The 20,058-nt window shown below is 48.4% G+C and overlaps 1 protein-coding gene across 1 annotated transcript; it reads right to left on the bottom strand.

Moving 5' to 3' along the window:
• Positions 1 to 2,950: 2,950 nt before the first annotated feature.
• OGFOD1 (2-oxoglutarate and iron dependent oxygenase domain containing 1) lies at positions 2,951 to 12,115 on the bottom strand. Its single transcript, XM_032700936.1, is given in 15 exon segments — positions 2,951 to 3,480; positions 4,004 to 4,062; positions 4,792 to 4,914; positions 6,178 to 6,473; positions 6,606 to 6,685; positions 7,356 to 7,469; positions 7,810 to 7,935; positions 9,019 to 9,110; positions 9,950 to 10,066; positions 10,917 to 11,017; positions 11,151 to 11,197; positions 11,280 to 11,425; positions 11,626 to 11,851; positions 11,853 to 12,001; positions 12,004 to 12,115. Coding segments are annotated over 15 exon segments (1,950 nt in total). The 3' UTR covers positions 2,951 to 3,318.
• Between the last annotated feature and the right edge of the window lie 7,943 nt (positions 12,116 to 20,058).

Genomic DNA, 20,058 nt, shown 5'->3' with positions numbered 1-20,058 from the left:
TGCCCTGCTGGGACGTGGCAGTTTGGACTGGAACCTTCCTCATAATGGCCCCTTCCCTGCCTGGGCAATGCACTGCAGCAGTACTGTGCTGGATCAGCACCTGCTGGAGAGGGATCTGTATAGCAGTGATTCCATGTCCTAATTCAAGTTCCAGTTTGGAGGTGAAAAAGCAGTTGGAACTGACAGGTTATCTGATTTCAGCCCCTGTTTCTTCAAGCCCTGTGCATTGCTGCTCATCTTCATAGTAATTCACCGAATACCCAATGGCAGAGCTTTCGTGCCTGTTCATGGATGCTGGAATAATTCCTTCAGTCTGCTCTACAGCTGAACTGTCTTATCTCCATATTTGAATTGTTCCTGTTTTCAGCTACTCGGCAAACCGATGGCCACCAAGTCCCAAAATATTTGCTGTGAAGTACATGAACAGCTCAAAGCTTAAACAACTGAAAGCTGCTGGTGCCCTGCCTCAAGTGCCAGCCTGGGAGGTGCAGTCAGCTGGTGGGAAATGCATGGCCTTGTACAGCCCAGCTCATCAGTGGCTTCTTGCCTGGTATGAAGTTCCTGTTCTCTGTTGCTTCCCCTCTGTAACTCTGTTCACTTGTGGTTCTTGGACCTATTTTTCTATATTGCCCTGCTTATTAATTTTGTGGGTATGTATATGTCTCACCTTCATGTTGCTCTCCATAATGATGGAGTACTTTGCAAGCAGCTACACCTAATTGTAAATATGGATTTGTACCTGTCTCTCTACAGAGATGGCTCCCATTACTGGTGCTGTGTAAAGTAAGACCCCTCTTCCCCCCACAGCTCACATCATTTGAAATGTCAGTGTGTGGAGTCTTCCTCTGTACATGCAGTGCCAGCCTCTGGCTTTTGGGACCTAGGACAGGAAGGGTGGAGAGCAGAGACGTGTTCATTTTTAAATCTCTGAAAGCTAACTGCAAATCTGGCTTCCTAAATTACTCCATCTGCGTCACCGGAGGCAGAAAGGTGGTTCCTTGTGTGATCAGGTAGATAGGGCCTCGCTCTAGCTGAGGCTGCTATGCCCTCTAGTGTAGTATTTATTATTAAAAAGCAGCAAACTAGAGAGCCCAGCTTCTCCCAGTCTCCTGGGAGGCGGTTCCAAGATTTGCCAGGCACATTCATAGGCTCAAAATGTGGTCAAAGAAGTAACTTCATTTTGTTAATTAATTTACTCCCAACTTTGCCCAGCAGACTGTGCTGTCAATAACTGTGGTATCTGTCACTTTTGTTCAAAACTACACAAATAATTTTGGCTTTTTGTTCTTTGAAGCTTCCATTACTTGTTTCTTTCAACTGGAGCAGCTCAGAATAACAACTGCTTTCTCCCCAAGAAGAGCTGCTGCCCCAATAGGCAGCAGAGTGCCTCAAAAACCAGTAATTCAGAGAGTCCTGTCCTACTTCAGGATTAGTTTCTAGCTTCCTCCCCTTGTCTTTGTAAGTAGCAAAGGAAGATTAAAACTAAGCAAGAAAGCCTTGGTAGTGCACAGAGAAGCCATCTTAGGGAGACAGATTGTGAAGAAGATGGTGTAGATCTTGCAAGTGCAGCTCAGCACAACCACCTCCCAGCTGTCCTTCCTGCTCAGCAGTGCAGGAGGGAGTAGCTAGAACTGAACAACTACTTGTAATCTGGGATGGAACTGGCCCTGGAGCTAAAGAGTTCTGCACAACAGGAGTGCAGGACAGTGTTGTCCCCTTGCTCTGGCACCTGTGGGGGCTGAAACACCTTTCCCTTTGGAAGCAAGGGCAGGGGTTCCTGCCAACTGCCTTAGGGAATCCTTTTTTGACCCTTGTGTATTGGGATTGAAGCTGAAGGCTGTTGCTCCTGTATCTTCATGAAGACAAGCCCATAGGACACCTCACCTGCTTGGCTCATCAACAGTTGGCCTTGCTTTGGGCTCACTGCTCCTCTGCTGCCAGCTGTGGTCTTACACCACTGTGGTGGTCTTCAACAACAGGCCTGGAAGCCTGGAAGAAGGAGCAGACTTTAATCCAAAGCTCCCCTCTCCCAGCCCAGGAGAGGCAGGAGGAATGAGAGGTGCACACTCTCCCCAGCTCACTGCGAGCCTGTGGCCTGCACGGTCTGGCTCGGGTGAGCTGAAGGAACACCCGTGTCTCAGTGCCAAGAGAAGTTTCAGGCAAGCAGGTGCAGGCCAGGGCTGAGCCTCCAGCAGGGCATTGAGCGCTCTGGCTGGCTGTGGAAGCATCAGCACAGCTCTGCTGCACCTCGTGGTGAGTGTGGCACAGTCCTGCTGCAGTGGACGTGGGGCAGGCACAGAGCCTGAGAGTGTGTGCAGGGAGGAGGTGCTGCAGCAAGACCACTGCCCTTCTTGTACTGTTTACCACAGGACCTGGCTGGCTGCTGCCTTGAAAGACCTGAGCTGATCCCCAGTGACAGAAGCCATCAGAACCCAGCAGATCCCAGGACATCACTAACAGGACAGGAGGCCATGCTGCTGGAAACCTTCCTACCACCTGTGGATGACAAGCCAGGCAGAGGTGTAAGTTACCACATTCCTGCTGCCAGCCCACCACCCCTGCTCTAGGCTGGAGCCACAACCCTTTCACACCTGAAGCCAGGAGCTGTCTGCACACCCACCAAGTAGAGTGCACAGGAGCAGGTTTCTTCTCTCAGCTGTTTAGTTTGTAAATCCTTTGGAAAAGGGGTCTGTCTGCACAGCATTTAGCATAATAAAGTCCTGCTCCTTGTTGCAGTGCCAGGGCCTTCCCCATGCCAGCAGCTTTATAGCCTCACTGTTTTCCTTCCCAACTCCCCAGAGCTGTGCAGCTGGAAAAACCTCATATTTCCCAGGGCAGCTCCTTTATTTTTGCCTCTGCAAACAGGGAACCCAGTTAAGCCCCAGAAAATGTCTTGGGCATTTTGTAACAAAACTTGCTCGACCAGTGTTTGAAGCATTTAACTGACCCATTTCCTTTTTTTCTTTTTTAATAAAAACAGTCATCAGCTCGGGGCAATGTACAGTTGTAATTCTCACCCTGACAGCTCAGAGACACCACTGTGCTGCTCCCATGAGAGCACAGCTGGAAAGCTGATGGTTGTGGGACAACTCTCTCCACACAGCATTAAAAGCAGTTCAGGGTGTGTGTTGCAATGGACTTGGGAGGAGACTGAATTTCATTTGTACAGGTAAAAAAGCCACCTGGACCCCACTGTACGCAGCGTGATGAAGCTGCATCAGCAACGTTTGCCTGCACTTAGGTCCCAGCTGAATGCCTGGACAGGAACCTGCCCACCACCCACTACCATTTCCTGTGACAGTGTCACACTCTGCACCATCACTCGTAATAGACAAAGGAAAAATCCCAAAATCCTGCTCTGTTTGGATGCTTGTTCAGGCGTGCCAAGCTACGATGGTTGATGTATTTCACAAACTTCATAGTTTCTTTGTCTCTGTAAACTAAGGCCAAGCAGTTGTCCTCTGGATTCACTGTCAACAGCTAGAAGACACAAGAGGAAGGGAGGAAACCAGTGTCATAAAAATGGCTTTGACAGAATTCTGAAGAAGAAACAAAAGTTTCAAAAGTTAGTCAGAGCAAAAGTCTGGTGTTAGAAAATGAACTGTGACACCATTTTCACTTTAATACCCCTTAACCTGAAGCATTACTATAGAGTAAGGGGTTCTGGACTGGTGTGACTGCTCAGCACTGTCATTAGCACTGATGCTGGGTGTGACCTCAGTGAATGGCACCGCCTGGAAAAGTGTCATCTCTGCTACAGCCTTGTGTCCCTCCAGGGCAGGCTTCCCACATGGCCCCAGGTGCTCTGAGACACTGTCAGGGCCCAGGTCTCACACTTTAGGGGAACACCAGCCTCTTGAAGCACGAGCAGGGAGTGGGGCAGAAAGGCTCCAGAGCAATACTGAGCACCCTCAGGATTATGTTAGTGTACGACAAAGTGTAATTGTATCACTCCACCCTGAACAATTTCATCTGATTTGCAGCTAGTAACTGAGGTCCTTACCTCTTCATCTTCACCTTTAGCAATGTAGGAGGTAAAGCCACCATATTCAGGATCCCAGTCTTAAAACAGAAAAGAAAGGCTCTTAGAAAGGTCAGTGCTGCCCAGCTTTCTTACAGCCCTCCTGGAGATGCTGTTTTGTCACCCCACTGCCCACAGTTACTGGATACAGGATAATCCCCAGTTTACCTCCTCAGATGTAGAACAGTTCTGCCTTAGCAGACAGCAAAAGGATTTCAGGATAATTACCAGCATGTGCCAGATGGTTTCAGCTGTGTGTTCTGGGTTCAGCTGGTCTAAAATGCTTGTGTTTAGATTTTTGTTTTCATCACTATCTAACTAGCAATCTAAAATGCCCAGACATGCCTAAAGTAACTGTTGAAAACCCTGGGCTTTGTGAACTGGAGGTGCAGTTGCTAATTCTGGTGAGAAAAGGGGTGGAACAGAACACTTTCAGCGGGTGTTCTGGCCACCTGACCCTCCACCGTGCCCAGAGCCGCTGCTCAGGAGAGGAAAGGGCTGGGAGACTCAGCCTTTCCCTCTGCCCAGGCGCCACCTCCTGGCTCCAGCAGGGAAGGCCAGAGCTGACTCCAAGGCCACAATCCAAATCTTTGTACACAAAGACTGCTGAAACAAGGGTTTATGCCAAAGTGAGGACTAGGGCAAAATTTAAAGAGACCTTCCATGTAGGAAAAAGCAGGGAAATTTTGGTTGTTTTAGCACTGCTGAGAAGTCAGAAGGTACTCCTTCGTGCAAAGCTTGTAGAGTGACATCTCTCCTGTCTCACTTACCCTCACAGCCACAGAAGAAGAGCAGGTCGAGAGCAAACTCTGTTGCTTGAGTGTCGTGGACCAGAGTGTAGTGCCCGTGGGTCCAGCACCGCAGCTCCCCCGCACACACCGGGGCACCCGAGCCTAGGAGAGGGCACAGACATGCCAGGGAATGCCAGGAAGCTGGGCAGCAGCACGTGGGGAGCAAGGCCTGGGGCTGTCACACCACCAAAATCGCCTGCTGGCCCCAGCCAAGGAAAGGTAAACCCACAGATTCCATGTTAACATCTGTCCTAGAGGTGGCTCTAGGTCATGTACTTTGAACATGTACGAGTGGGACCAACATTTGCTCCAAGCTCTGCTGTGCTTTAGTTTAACCAGTTCTCTCCCCTTTTTATTTGTTTCCCCTGGATTTACAGTAGAGCTCCAAAGCTCAAGAGCCAGCATCCTTTCTGCTCTGGAAGTACCCAGAAACTACCAGAAGCCCTAGTGAAGAAGGACATTGCTCTGAACTCACTCTGTGTGTGCCATCCAAGGAGGTATGTGAGAATTTGGGGAAGCCTTTCTTTTCTCATGGGTCTAGCTCAGTTTTCAATCCATGTAGACTCAAACTATGCCCTCCTCATATATGAATTAAAAATCACACAGTAGGAACAGGGCAGACAGAAGAGCCACATGACTGTGGAAACCAGAAAAACAAAGCCTTGTTCCTACTAAGTGTTCTGATGGGATTTTTCATTAGGACTATTTTTTTTTACTATCTTTTTTCCAGTGTCCACTAATTTGCCTGGCTCAGTGCAAGATGAGCATTTTCAAAAATTCTGCCCTTAAACTTCAGAGCCACTGTTTCAAATGAACATCACCAATCTGTGCATCCAAAATTAATCTCATCCTTGACAGCAGTGGTATCTCACTGCTGACAATAAATGGTTATTAAGGCTGACACAGTTTTCTGAAAGGTTAAATCCTACCTTTGAGGTATATCACTTTTCTAGTTCTGAAATTATGCTGATGTGTTCACCTTTTTCCTTTGGATTTGTTATCTTGCGTGACAATCTGATTTATAAGAAGCAGGGATATTTGTGTGTAGAAGCCACATAACAACTGACAAAAGCTTTTTGGGCATTTAACAGCCCTCCCCAAAGTCCCACCCTTAAGACTTAGGTCTGTTCAAAATGGTAACTTCAAGTTAGTCATGAATTTACTCCAAATTCTTTTGCAATGGTTGCTGATTTTGGACACCCAATCTGACGTGCTTCAGGTCCCACATTTGTGCTGGTGCCCTGTGCTGGCTGCAGTACAAGGTGAAACACTAAGTTCCATGGAAATCACTGGGAACTCTGCTGCCAGCACTCTTAGCACCAGGATTGTGCTCAAGCCCTTTCCCATTGCTGCTGCTCTACTTACTGCTCCGTGTCTCGCCATCCTGTGCTTCACCAGAGCTGTCAGGCTGCTCTGGCTCACAGGGATTGCCATCAGTGTGCTGTTCAGCTTCTTCCTGCTCAGGTTTGGGACTTCTGTGCCCAGCAGTGTCTGCTGCTCGTCCTTCCCCAGCATCTTCATCCTCATCAGAGGGAGCCAGGAAGTGCAGCTTTAACCCAGTGAAGTTGGAAAGCAGCAAAAACAAGGCCTCGGAGCGTAAGAGCTGCAGGAATTTCTTCAGGGTGTCAGGGAGGCTGACCTCCTCTGCTGCCTCATAGAGCCTGAAAGACAGCAGGTGTATCAGCAGGTGTATCTCCTTGTTAGAGAGCCAACAAGGACCACATCCTTGGGGCAGCCTCATGGCAGCTCCTGCTTGGCCTCACCAACAGCTGCAGTGTGCTGCCATTCCCCACCTTTTATTGGCAGGCCCCCGACTGCTCCACTGGATCTCTTTGTTCTCCAACGCTTCACAGAGTAGCTGGTATTTCTCTTTCTAAGCAAAAAAAAAGTAGTGCAGAGACATTAACATTCAGCTCCCAGGTGTGCCAGAAGCAGTGTCTCCAGATAAGGCACTCCAACTTGTTTGAGGATCCCCAGACTGCTGAATTTAGAGGCACTGCCTGGGAGGGTGTCGTGTCTTTTCAGTGTCAGTGACCAGGAGGTACCAGATGCTACTGGGTTGTCTGCTGGGTGAGAATGCAGCTTCACTGAGATACAATGAAGCCCTGTAAGCCACAGGTCAGTCAGCCTCGAGAGGCAAAGCCCTTCAGGACAAACCTCTCGTGGGTCACTTGTTTCACACACATGTGGAGTTCCCCAAATGCTAGACTGCAAGAGCTGGGGGAAAGGCTGGGAAGCAGGAAGGATGACATGGGTTTCCAGCCTTCTGCTTTACTTCTTGCAGGAAATAAGGTTGAATACAAGTGTTTGATTTTTGGTGAGTCCCTACACAGCAGTGTACAGGCAGTCAGAGGGGATCCATCCACAGAATCACAGAGTGGTTGAGGTTGGAAAGGACCTCTGGAGGTCCATTCCCCTTTAGGGCATGAAACCAGGTGTTTTAGTTAACAGATGTGCAAGCAAGCCCTTTCCCAGCCTGCATGCCAGGTGGTACCTGTCACCCTGTTCTGGCAGATCAGATCCAAGCAAACCACCAGGCTCACCTTCAGAAAGTCTTTCAGGAGAATTTCTGATCGCTCCTCAAATTCCTCCTGGATTTGAGCTTGGGAGTCCATGTCCAAATAAACTGGATTGATCCACTCATACAGTATTTCATGCTGAAAGGGAAATGGATTGCAATGCTGAGTTTGCAAAAGTGAAATTCCTCAGTTCCCCCTACTGAGCTGCCCACAGGGCTGCATTCCCTCACACACACTCCATTCCTTTATTTCATTGCACCACAAGTATTTGCTGCAGTCTCTGAACTACTGGAGGTATGCAAAACATCCAGAGCCAAGAAAGATGCACGGGAAAGAAACTGGATACAAGTTTATGGACAGAGAACAAAAAGGAGAATGGGATAGGATTAAAGCATCCCCAGAGCATCACCGCCTCCCGTAACAGGTATTACAGGAACAAGACAAGAGAGAGAAATGCAGATAAGCAGATGTTACTCACATCATAGGGGATGTGGGGGCTCCTGGGCAAGGGAGCTTCAGCGTGGCGTGTGGGTCTGGGCACGGCCGGGCCGTGGAACCAACCGCTCACGGACAGGCGGCACTTCCGCGACACAACCTCTGACACCTGCAACAGCCGAGCACAACACTGCCGGGTGACAACACTGCCAGGTGACAACACTGCCGGGTGACAACACTGCTGGGACCAGGGGTGACAGGCACCCTGTACACTCACGACAGGAGATGGACCTGACTGCAGAGAGCCCACTTGCATACGTGGAAAAGTCAGACAGGGCTAGACCAGGTGGGATTATCAGAGAGGCCTAAAGCAAACTCTGATGCTCAAGTCCATTGTGTGTTTCCAGAGTTCCAGTCTAAGATTTTATTCCAAGCTCACAGCAGAGCTCTCTCTGAGAGCTTTGTCATTCTGTTATAAAGTAATTGCATTTGATTTTTCTACCACTTATTCTGTTGAAGGACCATAAAGGACTGCAAAAATCAGCTGTCACAGCTTACTCTGGAAGGTCAGACAACACGGAGCACCCGTGGGCCCTGGCAGGCTACACTGCTCTGCTTTTGTGTCCTTTACTTTTTAAAAAATGCTGTAACACAAGCCAGCATGAAGGCTCTTTGCTTATCTGTCAGACTAAGAGCAGACCCTCTATCCTGGCATTTACCCTGGCCTCTGGAAACCCTTAGTTTTCCCACAGTGATGGTCACTGTTAAATCTTGATTTCATGAAATTGTGCAGAGGTTGGGCTAAATGGAACAATTTCACACTCTAAGGTGCTGTAACAGTAGTGTGAAGAGAAAGCACAAATGATGCCCCTGTTGGCAAGGTGGTGGGCTCAGGAGCTCTTCTGGAGTGAAGTGATGGCACCCACGTGAAAAATGTGAGCTAGTTTAAAACAAGCCACCAAACAAAAGCAAGCCCTAGCCAAATTCACAGCAGGGGCTTGCCAGGATAGCAACACAAAACAAAAGTTTTCCTTTCCCAGGCTGATGAAGCTAGACTGATAAGTTTAATGTTGGCTTTGTCAGTTCTTGTCCTCCTTAAAGTCCCTGAAGCCCTGCCTTTGGCACACAGCACTAAGTGTGAGTATCTGCTCTAGCCACAGTTCTTCTCCCTCCCCATCAGGATTGTAATAACACACAGAGGGAACAACCACAACAATGAGAATCAAAAAATGAACGAGAGACAGCTCCTTGCCTGGTGGAAAGAGACTGGAGACACTTCAAAGAAAACCAGTGTGTTCCACGAAGGGACTAATGACTTGGTGATGTGCTGTGGCTGAAGGTGTTCTGAGGAGGAAGAAAACATACTCTGGTTAAGATATTGAACTGGAACTTGCTAGAAACTGCTACTTCTCTCTCACTTCATGACAGTGACTGGTAGGACACCTGGGTATAAGGGATGGAGCTCAGAGCAAGGGCTTGGCGAGGAATCAGTGCACTGCTATGGAGACAGGCAGAGAAAGTTGGAGCTGTTCAGCCTGGAGAACAGAAGGCTCCAGGGAGACCTTAGAGCCCCTTTTGGTGCCTAAAGGGGCTGCAAGAGAGCTCGAAAGGGACTTTGGACAAGGGCATGGAGTGACAGGACAAAGAGTAATGGCTTCAAACTGACAAAGGGCAGGGTTAGATTAGATGTTAGGAAGAAATTCTTTACAGGTTGCCCAGAGAAGCTGTGGCTGCCCCATCCCTGGAACTGTTCAAGGCCAGGTTGCACAGGACTTGGAGCAACCTGGGATAGTGGAAGGTGCACCTGTCCACAGCAGGGGGCTGGAACTAGATGATCTTTAAGATTCCTTCCAACCCAAACCATTCTGTGGCTCTGTTGCTGGAAAGGGACATTACTGTCATCATTCTGGAGTTCCAAGCACAGTTACTGGCATTGCTTCCAACTTGCCTCCACTCTCAGCCCTTCCAAAAGAACAGAATAAAAGGCTGTTTCTTTGTCTGCTGTTGCTCATTGTCTGTAAACCTCACTACAGCCCATCCCTAAAGGTGTGAATTTTACCTACACATCCGCTTTTGTGGACAAAGGAGAAACTCTTTATCTCCCTGCTCCTGTTTGAGGGGAGAGCTGCAGCAAGCTGCACATGAGCTCTGTGTTTTTCACCCCCCTGAGGCCGAGCTCTCACCGTCTGTGCTGAACAGGTCCAGCGTTCCCCCGTCACTGCTCTCCCAGGCCGGGACGAGGTACAGGATGAAGGCGATTCTCCGACCTTCCAGCTCGTCATCGTGGCACAGCAACACATCTGCAATCACACACCTTTTGCTGCTGCAGCATCTTTCCAGCACACACGTGATTCATTCCAACCACTGCTTCCCAGCCTGGGCCCCGCCAGGGCACAACAAGAAGAAACACGTTCCTCCCAGGAACTGCATTTTCACTCCTTGGCATCACCAGCCCGAGATCTGCAGGGTTACCTTCTGTGGGACTGCACTGCAGCTGGCAGATGAGCCCCCTCTGAAGGTACAAACAGTCACACCTTATCACCCACCCTTCCTGGCTGCCACTGGGCACAGGGGACAGAGATCCCCAACCTAGACAATGATTCCAGCTCTGACTTCTGAATGGAGTAGGTTTGTTGCTGGAATAGAGAGGAGGGGGAATCCTGGGAACAGAAAAGCTGGACCAGCAACTGATTGTGCAAAAGACTTTTAAAAATTAGAGCTGATTGCAGTAAAAAATTCCCCCTTCCTACAGTGACTTTTCACGACTGACAGCACAGGCACAGCTGAAACCTGGAGTCACCAAGTGACATTTTGCCATTAGAATTCACAAACTCAACTGCAGCATTTGGTTTGGAAGATGAACACGTCACCCTTTTGCATGGAAGCAGCCACATAAACACAGGCTGAACATCTCTGAAAAGGTGAGGACTTGCAACAGCACCAGGCCCAGTTAAAGCCACCAGCAACAGAACTACAGCAACAGTTTTTCCATCATTTGTACTTTGTTTTCTGAGACTTTGATTTGCTGCTTCTGAGACCCTCTGGAACTAGAAAAGGGTTGGGATGGGTTATAAAACTAGATATTCCACAGACATTTTGTTTCCTACATGTGCACAGAAGCCTTAGGGAAAGGACCACTTATATACTGACCAGTATACTCATATTTAGCACAAGAGATGTCAATAGTTGGCTCCAGCTCTATCTGGGTCACAGCAGAAAGCCATGGTCGGAATTCTTCACAGAGAGCATTCCTGAGAAGACAAGCATAGGGTATATGTCCTCCTGTGTTATAAAGCATCCATATCACCATAAACTAATTTATCATCTCCCAACTATTTAAAGAGTTACAGGTGCTGTTGCTGCGGGTCACAGTGTATCCTTTACCTCAGCGCGGCGATGTGGGGCTCCGGGCTTGCCCCCAGCTCCTCGGACTGCGGCGGCCCATGGAAGAGAAGAAGGGGCGGGGGTTAGGGCGGCTCAGCACAGCATGGCCCGGCCCGGCCCGGGGCCCACCTGCCGCAGCGAGAGGAGGTCGTTGTGCCGCCCGTGGAAGCCGAGGCCCAGCAGCTCGTCCCGCAGCGCCTCCGCGAAGGCCGCGCCCGCCAGGAACCCGGGGATGACGGCGTGCCGGAACGGGGCCGGCTCCAGCGCCGCCGCCTCTGCCAGGGAAAGGCTGCCGGTGAGGGCCGGGGAGCGAGGCCGGGCCGTACCGTGCCGCACCGCTCCCTGCAGCCCTGGCCTGGCCGTACCAGGCCATACCGTGCCGTACCAGGCCATACCGTGCCGTACCAGGCCATACCGTGCCGTACCAGGCCATACCGTGCCGTACCAGGCCATACCGTGCCGTACCAGGCCATACCGTGCTGCAGCCGCTCCCCGCGGGCCCAGGCCGCCCCCGCGCGCTCCCGCAGCGCCGCGTCCCCGAGGGCCGCGCACAGCTCGGCGCGCGCCTCCCGCTTCCCGCGCTTCGCCCCCGGCGGCGCGCCCGCTCCGCGGCGCTTGGCGGCCATGACGCCGCCCGGCCGGACTGCAACTCCCGGCGGCACCCGCGCCGCGCCCCTGGCGGCCAATCGGATGGCTCGGGAGGCGGGGCGGGGTACCGCCGGCCAATGGGCGAGGAGGGGAGGGCGGGGCGCGGTCCCGGCAGGCGGCGCGCGGCGCTCGGGGCCGGGCGGGCGTTAATGGCGGACGCGGCTCCCGCCGCCCAGCGCTGACCCGCCGCTCCCGCCGCCTCCCGCCATGTCCGTGGTGCCGCCCAACCGCTCGCAGACCGGCTGGCCCCGCGGGGTCAACCAGTTCGGCAACAAGTACATCCAGCAGACGAAGCCGCTCACGCTGGAGAGAACCATCAACCTGTGAGCGCCGCCTCGGGCCTGCCTGCCCCTGCCCCGTCCTGCCCGCTCCCTCAGCAGCCCCGGGGGGATTTGCGCTCAGCGCCCGCCCTGCGAGGGCCGGAGGGTCGCGGCCTCCCGGAGAGCCGAGGGCAGGGCGGCGGCACAGCCCGGGTGCCTTGGGGGCTCCCCCCCGCGCGGGGGCTGCTGAGCCGCACTGGGGGTACCAGGGGTACCGAGGGCTCGCCGGCCTTCGGGGGAGTGAACGCTTTAGTGCTTAAAAACAGCGTCTGGCTCGGGAGGTGCGAGCCTCGAGTAACACAGGGAGGATTTGGGCCTGTTGAGCGTCACCGACACTCTCACGGTTTATCCGGAAAGGCGCCAGAGAGAGAAATGGGCTTTCTTGGCCTCGCTGGGGCTCGGGCTGGCCCTGTGACCCCAGTCAGTAGGATGTAGCTGGATGTGCCCGGTGTTTGTGGGTTGTCTGGTGCAGGTGTTGAGGTTTAATGAAGAGTAGCTGCTACCGGAGAAAACTTTACTTCTGTCATAGATACAAACTACTTGATAATAAGTATTTACATATTTTTTAATGAGAAGCCATATATTTGAGCTTCTTCCAGAAAGTTCTGGTGGACGTAGAACGTGTTCTTTGCTAAGTACATCTGTCAAGTTGCAAAACCCAGCAGATGTTAACTGTAGCAGTCAATATTCAATTTTAACTATTCATCACTAACACTTGTATTTTTTGGTGTAGCTGAATTTATTCAGTCTTGTGAAAATTCAAATGTGAGCTTCAGAGACTGGAATATTTCTATAGAGTTTCTGAAGAAATGACTCATCGGGAAGCTGTGATATCAGCATCTTTTTTTTTTTTAAAGTTTAAGCCATTTCTTGCCTAACCTTTCTTTTCTTTTCTGACTGCTTTCAGTCCCTCTTACTTGGAGAAATCACTGAGTTTTTACTGCACTGTCCCAAGAGTGCAGAGGCCCAGCACCAGCCCAACAGAGGGATCTGCTCACACTCTATCTTACCCCAGGCTCTCAAGCCTGCACTCAGACAGTCAGCATTTCTCCTCTTCTGTCATCCAGATGCCTGATTTCCCACTTCAAAACAAAACCACTTCTAACAGTTCAGTTCTCAGGCCCTTCATTACATCTGCAGAAAACAACTGCAGTCCTGTGCAGCTTCCTTCCTTCCTTCCCAGCAGAGCTTTTCCCTCCGGTCTCTTTTCCCGTTTCTCTTGGAGCTTCAGCTGCCTTTTCTCTGTGGCATGGAGATCAAAGAGGGTGGCTGTTGAATAACATTTGGTTCTTCTGGGCTTCTTTCCTTCTTTTGAGCCAGCACCAGGCTGGTGTGTGGCTCAGCAGGACTGTCTGTGCTCGTGTGTTCCTCGAGCAGATCTCTCTGGGGCAAGGGCCCCGTGAGCCACCAGCAGGGATTTCAGCCCTGCACTCTGGGTCACCCACCAGGCACAGAAGGGTCTGCCTCAGGCGAGGTGCTGTGTCAGAGGGATTTAAAGTTCGGTTTCTTTATGCAGTTACAATTTTTCCCCCCTTGCAGGTATCCTCTGACAAATTACACCTTTGGCACCAAGGAGCCCCTGTATGAGAAGGACAGTTCCGTGGCCGCTCGGTTCCAGCGCATGAGGGAGGAGTTTGACAAGATTGGCATGAGGAGGACGGTGGAGGGGGTTCTGATTGTGCACGAGCACAGGCTGCCCCACGTGCTGTTGCTGCAGCTGGGTACAACTTTTTTCAAGCTGTAAGTGTTTCTTAAACTTTAAACTTCTGTGACAATTTATTGTTACAGACCACTAAACACGCAGGCTAGAGGTTAAACTGTGGCCAGCTGGTTGATGTTTTGAATGGGATTCATTTCTTGCAAAAGCTTAGTCTGGAAAGTCTTTTTTTGAGTAGTGGGGTTTTCATCTAAAGTGTTTGTCTGACTGCTCATGAGGGGGTGACTTAGTTTGGAACCAGCTGGGAATCTTAGTTACAGTGCATCACTATGGTAAAATCTTGTTTAAAAGTCATTGTCAGCAGCTGGTGTGTTGTACTTGCATTGTGAAAGCTGTTATGCTTCCATAGCTTATGTTATGCCTGCAAAAACAGGCAAGTGGAGTTAAAGAACTAACCCCCTGTAAATACAGAATGATACCTGGTTACAAACTACTGGGTGAGCTGGGATAGCAAGAAAGGGAGGCACCTAAATTTGAGGAAATCACTTCAGTTTGTCCCATATTTATCAGTGCCAGAGTGAAACTCTAACGTTTGGATGCGGTCGTGGTGATGGTGGTGGTGCTTGCTCTTGTTTTTAACATTTATATTGTTTGCTCTCAATTTCCTGTATGTGTGAAGTCTCAGTTCATATCTAGATTAGTTTTTCATGTCTTGATTTGAAGGGTGTTTGTGCACAAACAGACTTGTGAAATGCTGTATTGATGAAAATGTGGTTTTAGATTTTTCATTAATCGTGCATCAAATGTGGGGTGGTTCCCCACAGGAGTTTTATTTTCTGCTTTCTGTTTGCTTCAGTGTGTGCTGATTTTGAGATAACAATAAATACAGGCAGTATTTACAACATTTTCTTCAGCTTTTGGTTATTATTGTTAAAACTTTACCCTTTAAGTGTCCCAGTCTTTATCATGTGTATTGTTATGCTTTGTCCTGCTGAATTGAAAGTATTTTATATAATAGTTATTTTTATAAGGGACACGAGTAGCCATTTTAGTCATGGTTTTGGTGAAAGTTATCCTGCTGTCTTCAATATCAAAGTTAGATTTGGAATTTCTGACTTAAGGACCATAAAAGAATTTTTAACTCCCTGCCTGGAAGCACATCTGAACTTACCTGTGGAAGTTGGTAAATGCAATAAAATGTAACTTCAGCTTTCATCACTGATATTTTAACAGACCTGGTGGTGAACTCAATCCAGGAGAAGATGAGGTGGAAGGGCTCAAACGCTTAATGACAGAGGTCTGTTTTCTGTTGTTATGTTTCCATAGCAGAATGTTACATTATCTTAGAATTAGCAGACTAAGCCAAAACATTAGAGTGGTCTTCTTACCGCTGCTGTTATTTTGTTGCTTTCGTGATGTTCTCAGGTAGTTACAAATAAGCAGTCAAGTTTTCATTTGTCTGCATCATGAGTGTGGCTGACTCCTGCTGCTGCTCAGGTCCTGTGTTCATTTGCAGCTTTGCTTTCTGACTGGCTTCAGGCAAGTGAATGTGCAGATGAGCAATAAAATATGTTGTGGAGCACAGCTGGTGAGGACTTGCCTTTGAGATAGTCCTCCCGTTGCACTGGTAACTTTCCATGCCTAAATTAGCCTAAATTACTTCTGCCAGCTACTGTAACAATGTATTTCATTCTTCCCACTGGTCAGATAGGACTCAAGCCAGCTGAATACAGCATGGAATTTGAAATGCTCTCTAAAGTGGCCTTGTCCTGCCAGATGAGGCTTTTACTAAAAAATTCCACTTTATACAAAAATACTCTACAATTCTGTTGAAATCTATCTCAGAACAGTTCTAAACTATATCAGAACAAGTTTTTGTTCTTCCAGTACGTGTTTTCTAGAAAAATGGACTTGGGATAGTTAGAGTTGTGATTGTTACTGGATTTTTGGTAGATACTGGGTCGCCAGGATGGTGTTCAGCAGGACTGGGTGATTGATGACTGCATTGGCAACTGGTGGAGACCAAACTTTGAACCTCCTCAGGTGAGTACTCCTGTGGGCTTCTGTCCTCCTCAGTCAAGTACTGATTGCACTTCCAAAGCCTTCAACCCACTGGTTGGCCTTTTTGAGTACCTGCTGCATGAGCAGTTAGTTTTTCTGGTTTTTACCTGTTTTATCTCCTTTCGGTGACTGGGGAGAAACTGCAGCCTCTTTCTCTGGAAACTTCTGTTTCCCTCCTCACACGTCATGATGGATGAGAAACCACTGGATGTAATAGCTTCCAGTTCTGTGCTGAGACAGATGCTCCACTGAAATTCCTTTTGTAGCCACGATGGAAACTCTTGCAGCAGCTTATGGAACAGATGCCCTGTGAATAAATTAGTCTCACTACCCTATTTCTAAAGGCTCATTTTGCTGTTATGCATTTCTGTCTTACTGGGTTGTTTTAACTGCTTGTGGGTATTGGTGCCCATTTAGATCCTGTCACTAGTTGTGACAGCAACAACACTCTTTTCTTAAGTACTTTCTTACAAATTTTTGGTTTTTTTTATTCGATGCCATGAAAGAAAAATATATGACACATTGAAAGCTTGCACAGTGCTTGATTATTTATAAAGTAGCACTTCAGATTGCACAATATTTTCAAAGCTCTGTACAACTAATTTTTATCATTTTTCTTCTAGTATCCCTATATTCCAGCTCATATTACAAAGCCAAAAGAGCACAAAAAGCTTTTTTTGGTCCAGCTTCAAGAAAAGGGTAGGTATTTGTTTGCAGCAAAGGGTTGTATTTATAACAATGTCTAAATGCTTGCATTTCCCACAAGGAGATGTAGCAAGTTTGTGTTTGTATGCTTGCAGTTGTTTATAGTTGATCACTAATGAAATTAAATGCTGGTATTGGTTCTGAAGGCAGATGATCCTTTGAACATGAATTCCTAGTAAATTCCCATTCCTGCTCCTGTTCAGCATGTGGACCCCATATTTAATTAGAAAAGGAATAAACCTGCTGGAGTGCTCTGTGTAGTGATCTTGTTTCAAGGGCTGTGTGGGACAATGATACCCTGGCTGAATATGTTCTGCTTTGTCTTATTAATCAACTTGTATTTGTTTTTAGCTTTGTTTGCAGTCCCCAAAAATTACAAGCTGGTTGCTGCACCCTTGTTTGAGCTCTATGACAATGCACCAGGATATGGACCCATCATTTCCAGCCTTCCTCAACTTTTGAGCAGGTATGTTGTATTTGTATGATGGTTCTTGGGAATATGTTTGCTGTGGGAAACCAGAGCAAGATGAGGCACTACAGAAACCAACTTGAAAAGGTTGTAGCTATCCCAAAGAATCTCCCTCAGACAAGGTGTGATGGACAGTTTAGAGGCACTGACCACAACTGGCTGGCACCAAAGTCCTACACAGCAGTTGTAGCTAAGGAAATGTGACAGATAGTGAGGGTGAAGCTGTGCACAGACTGAGGAACAGCTTCTTGGAGGCACTGGAGGCAGCGTGAGGGTAAAAGCCAAGGTGGGAGTTTGAAGCACTGAGTTAGGTGTGCATGTTATCCCAGCTTTGTGCTGATTAAATGTGGTGGGTTTTTTAGACTCCCTGTTGCACTTTATAACATGTAGTATTTTTATGACACAAATATGTGTAGGGACAGCTGTATTTTTTCCTTCCTCTTCCCAAGGTACACACTCTTTGGCTTTCTTACCTGGACATGGCTTGTGCCTCAGGTCTCCAGAGCTCACTGGTTTCTTATTTTTGTGGGTGGTCGTTCAGACATGCCAGGCATCCCACAGCCTGCCAGCTGCTCTTCAGGAAAGTAACTCTGTCCTCCTCCTACTCTGATGAAGAAAGTCTGCTAACAGAATGTCAGCACAGGTGTTGCCCATAATAGGCTTGTTTCCTGCTGGGGTTTTTTGTCTATCCAGCCCCAGTTTTAGCTTCCCCCTCCGAAAACAGCAGGTGCTTCTGAGTACCAGCAGAACACTGGCTGTTCTGCAGGCAGGTGCTGGTTGGGTAGCAGTGCAACAGAGAGAGGCCTCTAAAGGCTGAGCATCTGGGAGCTGAGAGGGATGGTCGTTTCCACTGCTGTTTGTGAAACTTAGTTGAGAATTCTCTTTGCTGTTGAGTATGTTACCTTTGGAATATGTAAGGTTTGCCTGACAGCAGAAATGCTGCGAAGGGGTTGCTGATGAAGGAACATAACTCTCACTGGGATTTTGATATCTATGAAACTGTCTTAGGAGATAAAATGTTAATAATTAGCTCTTCTGCAACCCTAAGAGACAGTTGTGCAGTGTTAGAGGAGAATTGGCTGTTAAAAAGGATGCTATACTGTAAAGCTGTCTTACTAAAAAATGCACTTTTGTCCTGTCAGGTGGATGTTTATCCAGAGCAGAAACAAAACATTTGCATAATAATTCAAAACTCCCCTTAAATTGAAAGAATGAAAATTCCTTACTTGGTATAATCCTTTTAAATTTTAGATTCAACTTTATTTACAACTGAACTCCTGTTTACCTGAAGACTCCAATAGAAGAAGCCGTCTCTGTGAGCACAGCTTTAAAATGTAGAGTGAAGAATACGTGTGACACAAGGATTTTTTTAAGTCATTCTGTTCCTGGAGGCCACTGAAGTTTCTATGGTATGAACAGAGAAGTGAATCTCAACTGTTTAAATAGAGAGATGGCAATGTGATACCAGTGTTTTAATCCCTTTTCATTGTAATACTCACCAATTTTTTGTTTTGTACAACATTAAACAAAATGGTTAAGATTCTGTTTGTCTTGTGTCTTGGGTTTGGTTTGGCTTTTGGGTTTTGTTTGTTTGATTGATTGGTTGGGATGTTTTGGGGGTTTTTTTTGTTTGTTTGTTTGATTTTTTTTTTTAATTTATTTTTATTTAGTTGTCTCCTACTTTTAGGGACATATTTTAAACTTTTAATACTTTTCTTCAGGAATACAGAAGATCTTGGAAGCCAGAGGAGGAGCTGAGCCATTCAGGGCCCACTCAGATGCTCTGATCTGCATCCCCGAGCAGGGAATTAAGATCAGGGAGAAATTTAAACAGTATGAGTAGGTGCAATATAATTTTGAGTCTTAACTCGGAGAACAGAACTGCTCTTTTGAGGGAGTATGAGAACTTGAGGGCAACTGTAGCCTTTATTTGTTACCAGAATTGATCTGTTTGTACAGGGCTTGGAGGACATGCAATATGTTCCTTCCGTGCCCCCTTAAAATAGTAACAACCCCGAAATTTCTGTTGGACTGGCTTGAGATACAGTTAAAATAGGGAAAGCGAAGGTAATTTTGTATATGTTTCCTTAGCTACAGGACAGAATTAGGGTCATGTTGAAATGCTTTGCCAAAGCCATATGCAAGTGGTTCCATGTGGTTCCAAGGGGTATCCATGCTTCTGCTTTTTCTCCTCAATATTTCAGTCTCCTGCAGGTAGTAAAAATCAACCTTACTAATTTTGGGGTTTTTACATGCTTGGCTAAGCATAAATTCCAGTTGGATATGACATGTCCCAATGCCTTTAGCCTTCCATAATTTTGCTTAACGAGTCTTTAAAACATTTGTTTCCACGTTCTGCGTCTGATGAGAAGATGCACTGTTGCTTGTGCACTGTCCTCTTTTATGAAGGCAGGGTTGGAAAGTGCCAGCTGCCAAGAGAGCTCAGTCTTGCCAAAGTGCTCGGCTCTGCTGCCATCTGCACTGGTAAGCAACCAATCCTGACAGCTTGGTGCTTTGGTCAGATTGAAGCTGTGCAATATGGGAAGTGTACCCACAGATGCTGGGAAAGGTGGTGGTAGGGCTGTTCACTTTGGTCCTGTGGATGGAAGGCCCAGAGAGTTGCTGAGCAGAACGTGTGGTTTCTTCTCTGCCAGGTGGGGGAAATAAAGCTAGCAGGGGAGTGTAGAACAGAACCATTTTGCCCGTGGGAGCGAGGAAGGGCCGGGGGAGGTTTGGAAGTCAGTTCCTACAAGAACAGGGAGCAGAGCGCAGCTTTTGATCCCTGGCATTTAACAGCACCCCTCACCTTCCGCTGCCACGCGGTAGTTTTGGGACACTAATTCTTGCTCCAGGCTGCCCGTGGAAGGGCGCTGCACGTGCGGTCTCTCCGTGGCCGTAGGTCTGGGGCTCCCGCTGGGGCGGCCGTCCCGGGGGCGGGGGGTGTGCGGGGCAGGGCCGGCCCGGTGCAGGCGCCGCCCCGGCCGTGACTCAGCGCGCGGGGTGACGGGCGGACGCGGCGCCCGGAGCCGGGGCGGGGGGTTCGGGCCC

This window comes from Chiroxiphia lanceolata, chromosome 13 (assembly GCF_009829145.1).
Source record: "Chiroxiphia lanceolata isolate bChiLan1 chromosome 13, bChiLan1.pri, whole genome shotgun sequence".
Classification (NCBI taxonomy): domain Eukaryota; kingdom Metazoa; phylum Chordata; class Aves; order Passeriformes; family Pipridae; genus Chiroxiphia; species Chiroxiphia lanceolata.
The sequence above is the reverse complement of the archived record's forward strand: the minus strand, read 5'-3'. Positions and strand labels throughout refer to the sequence as shown.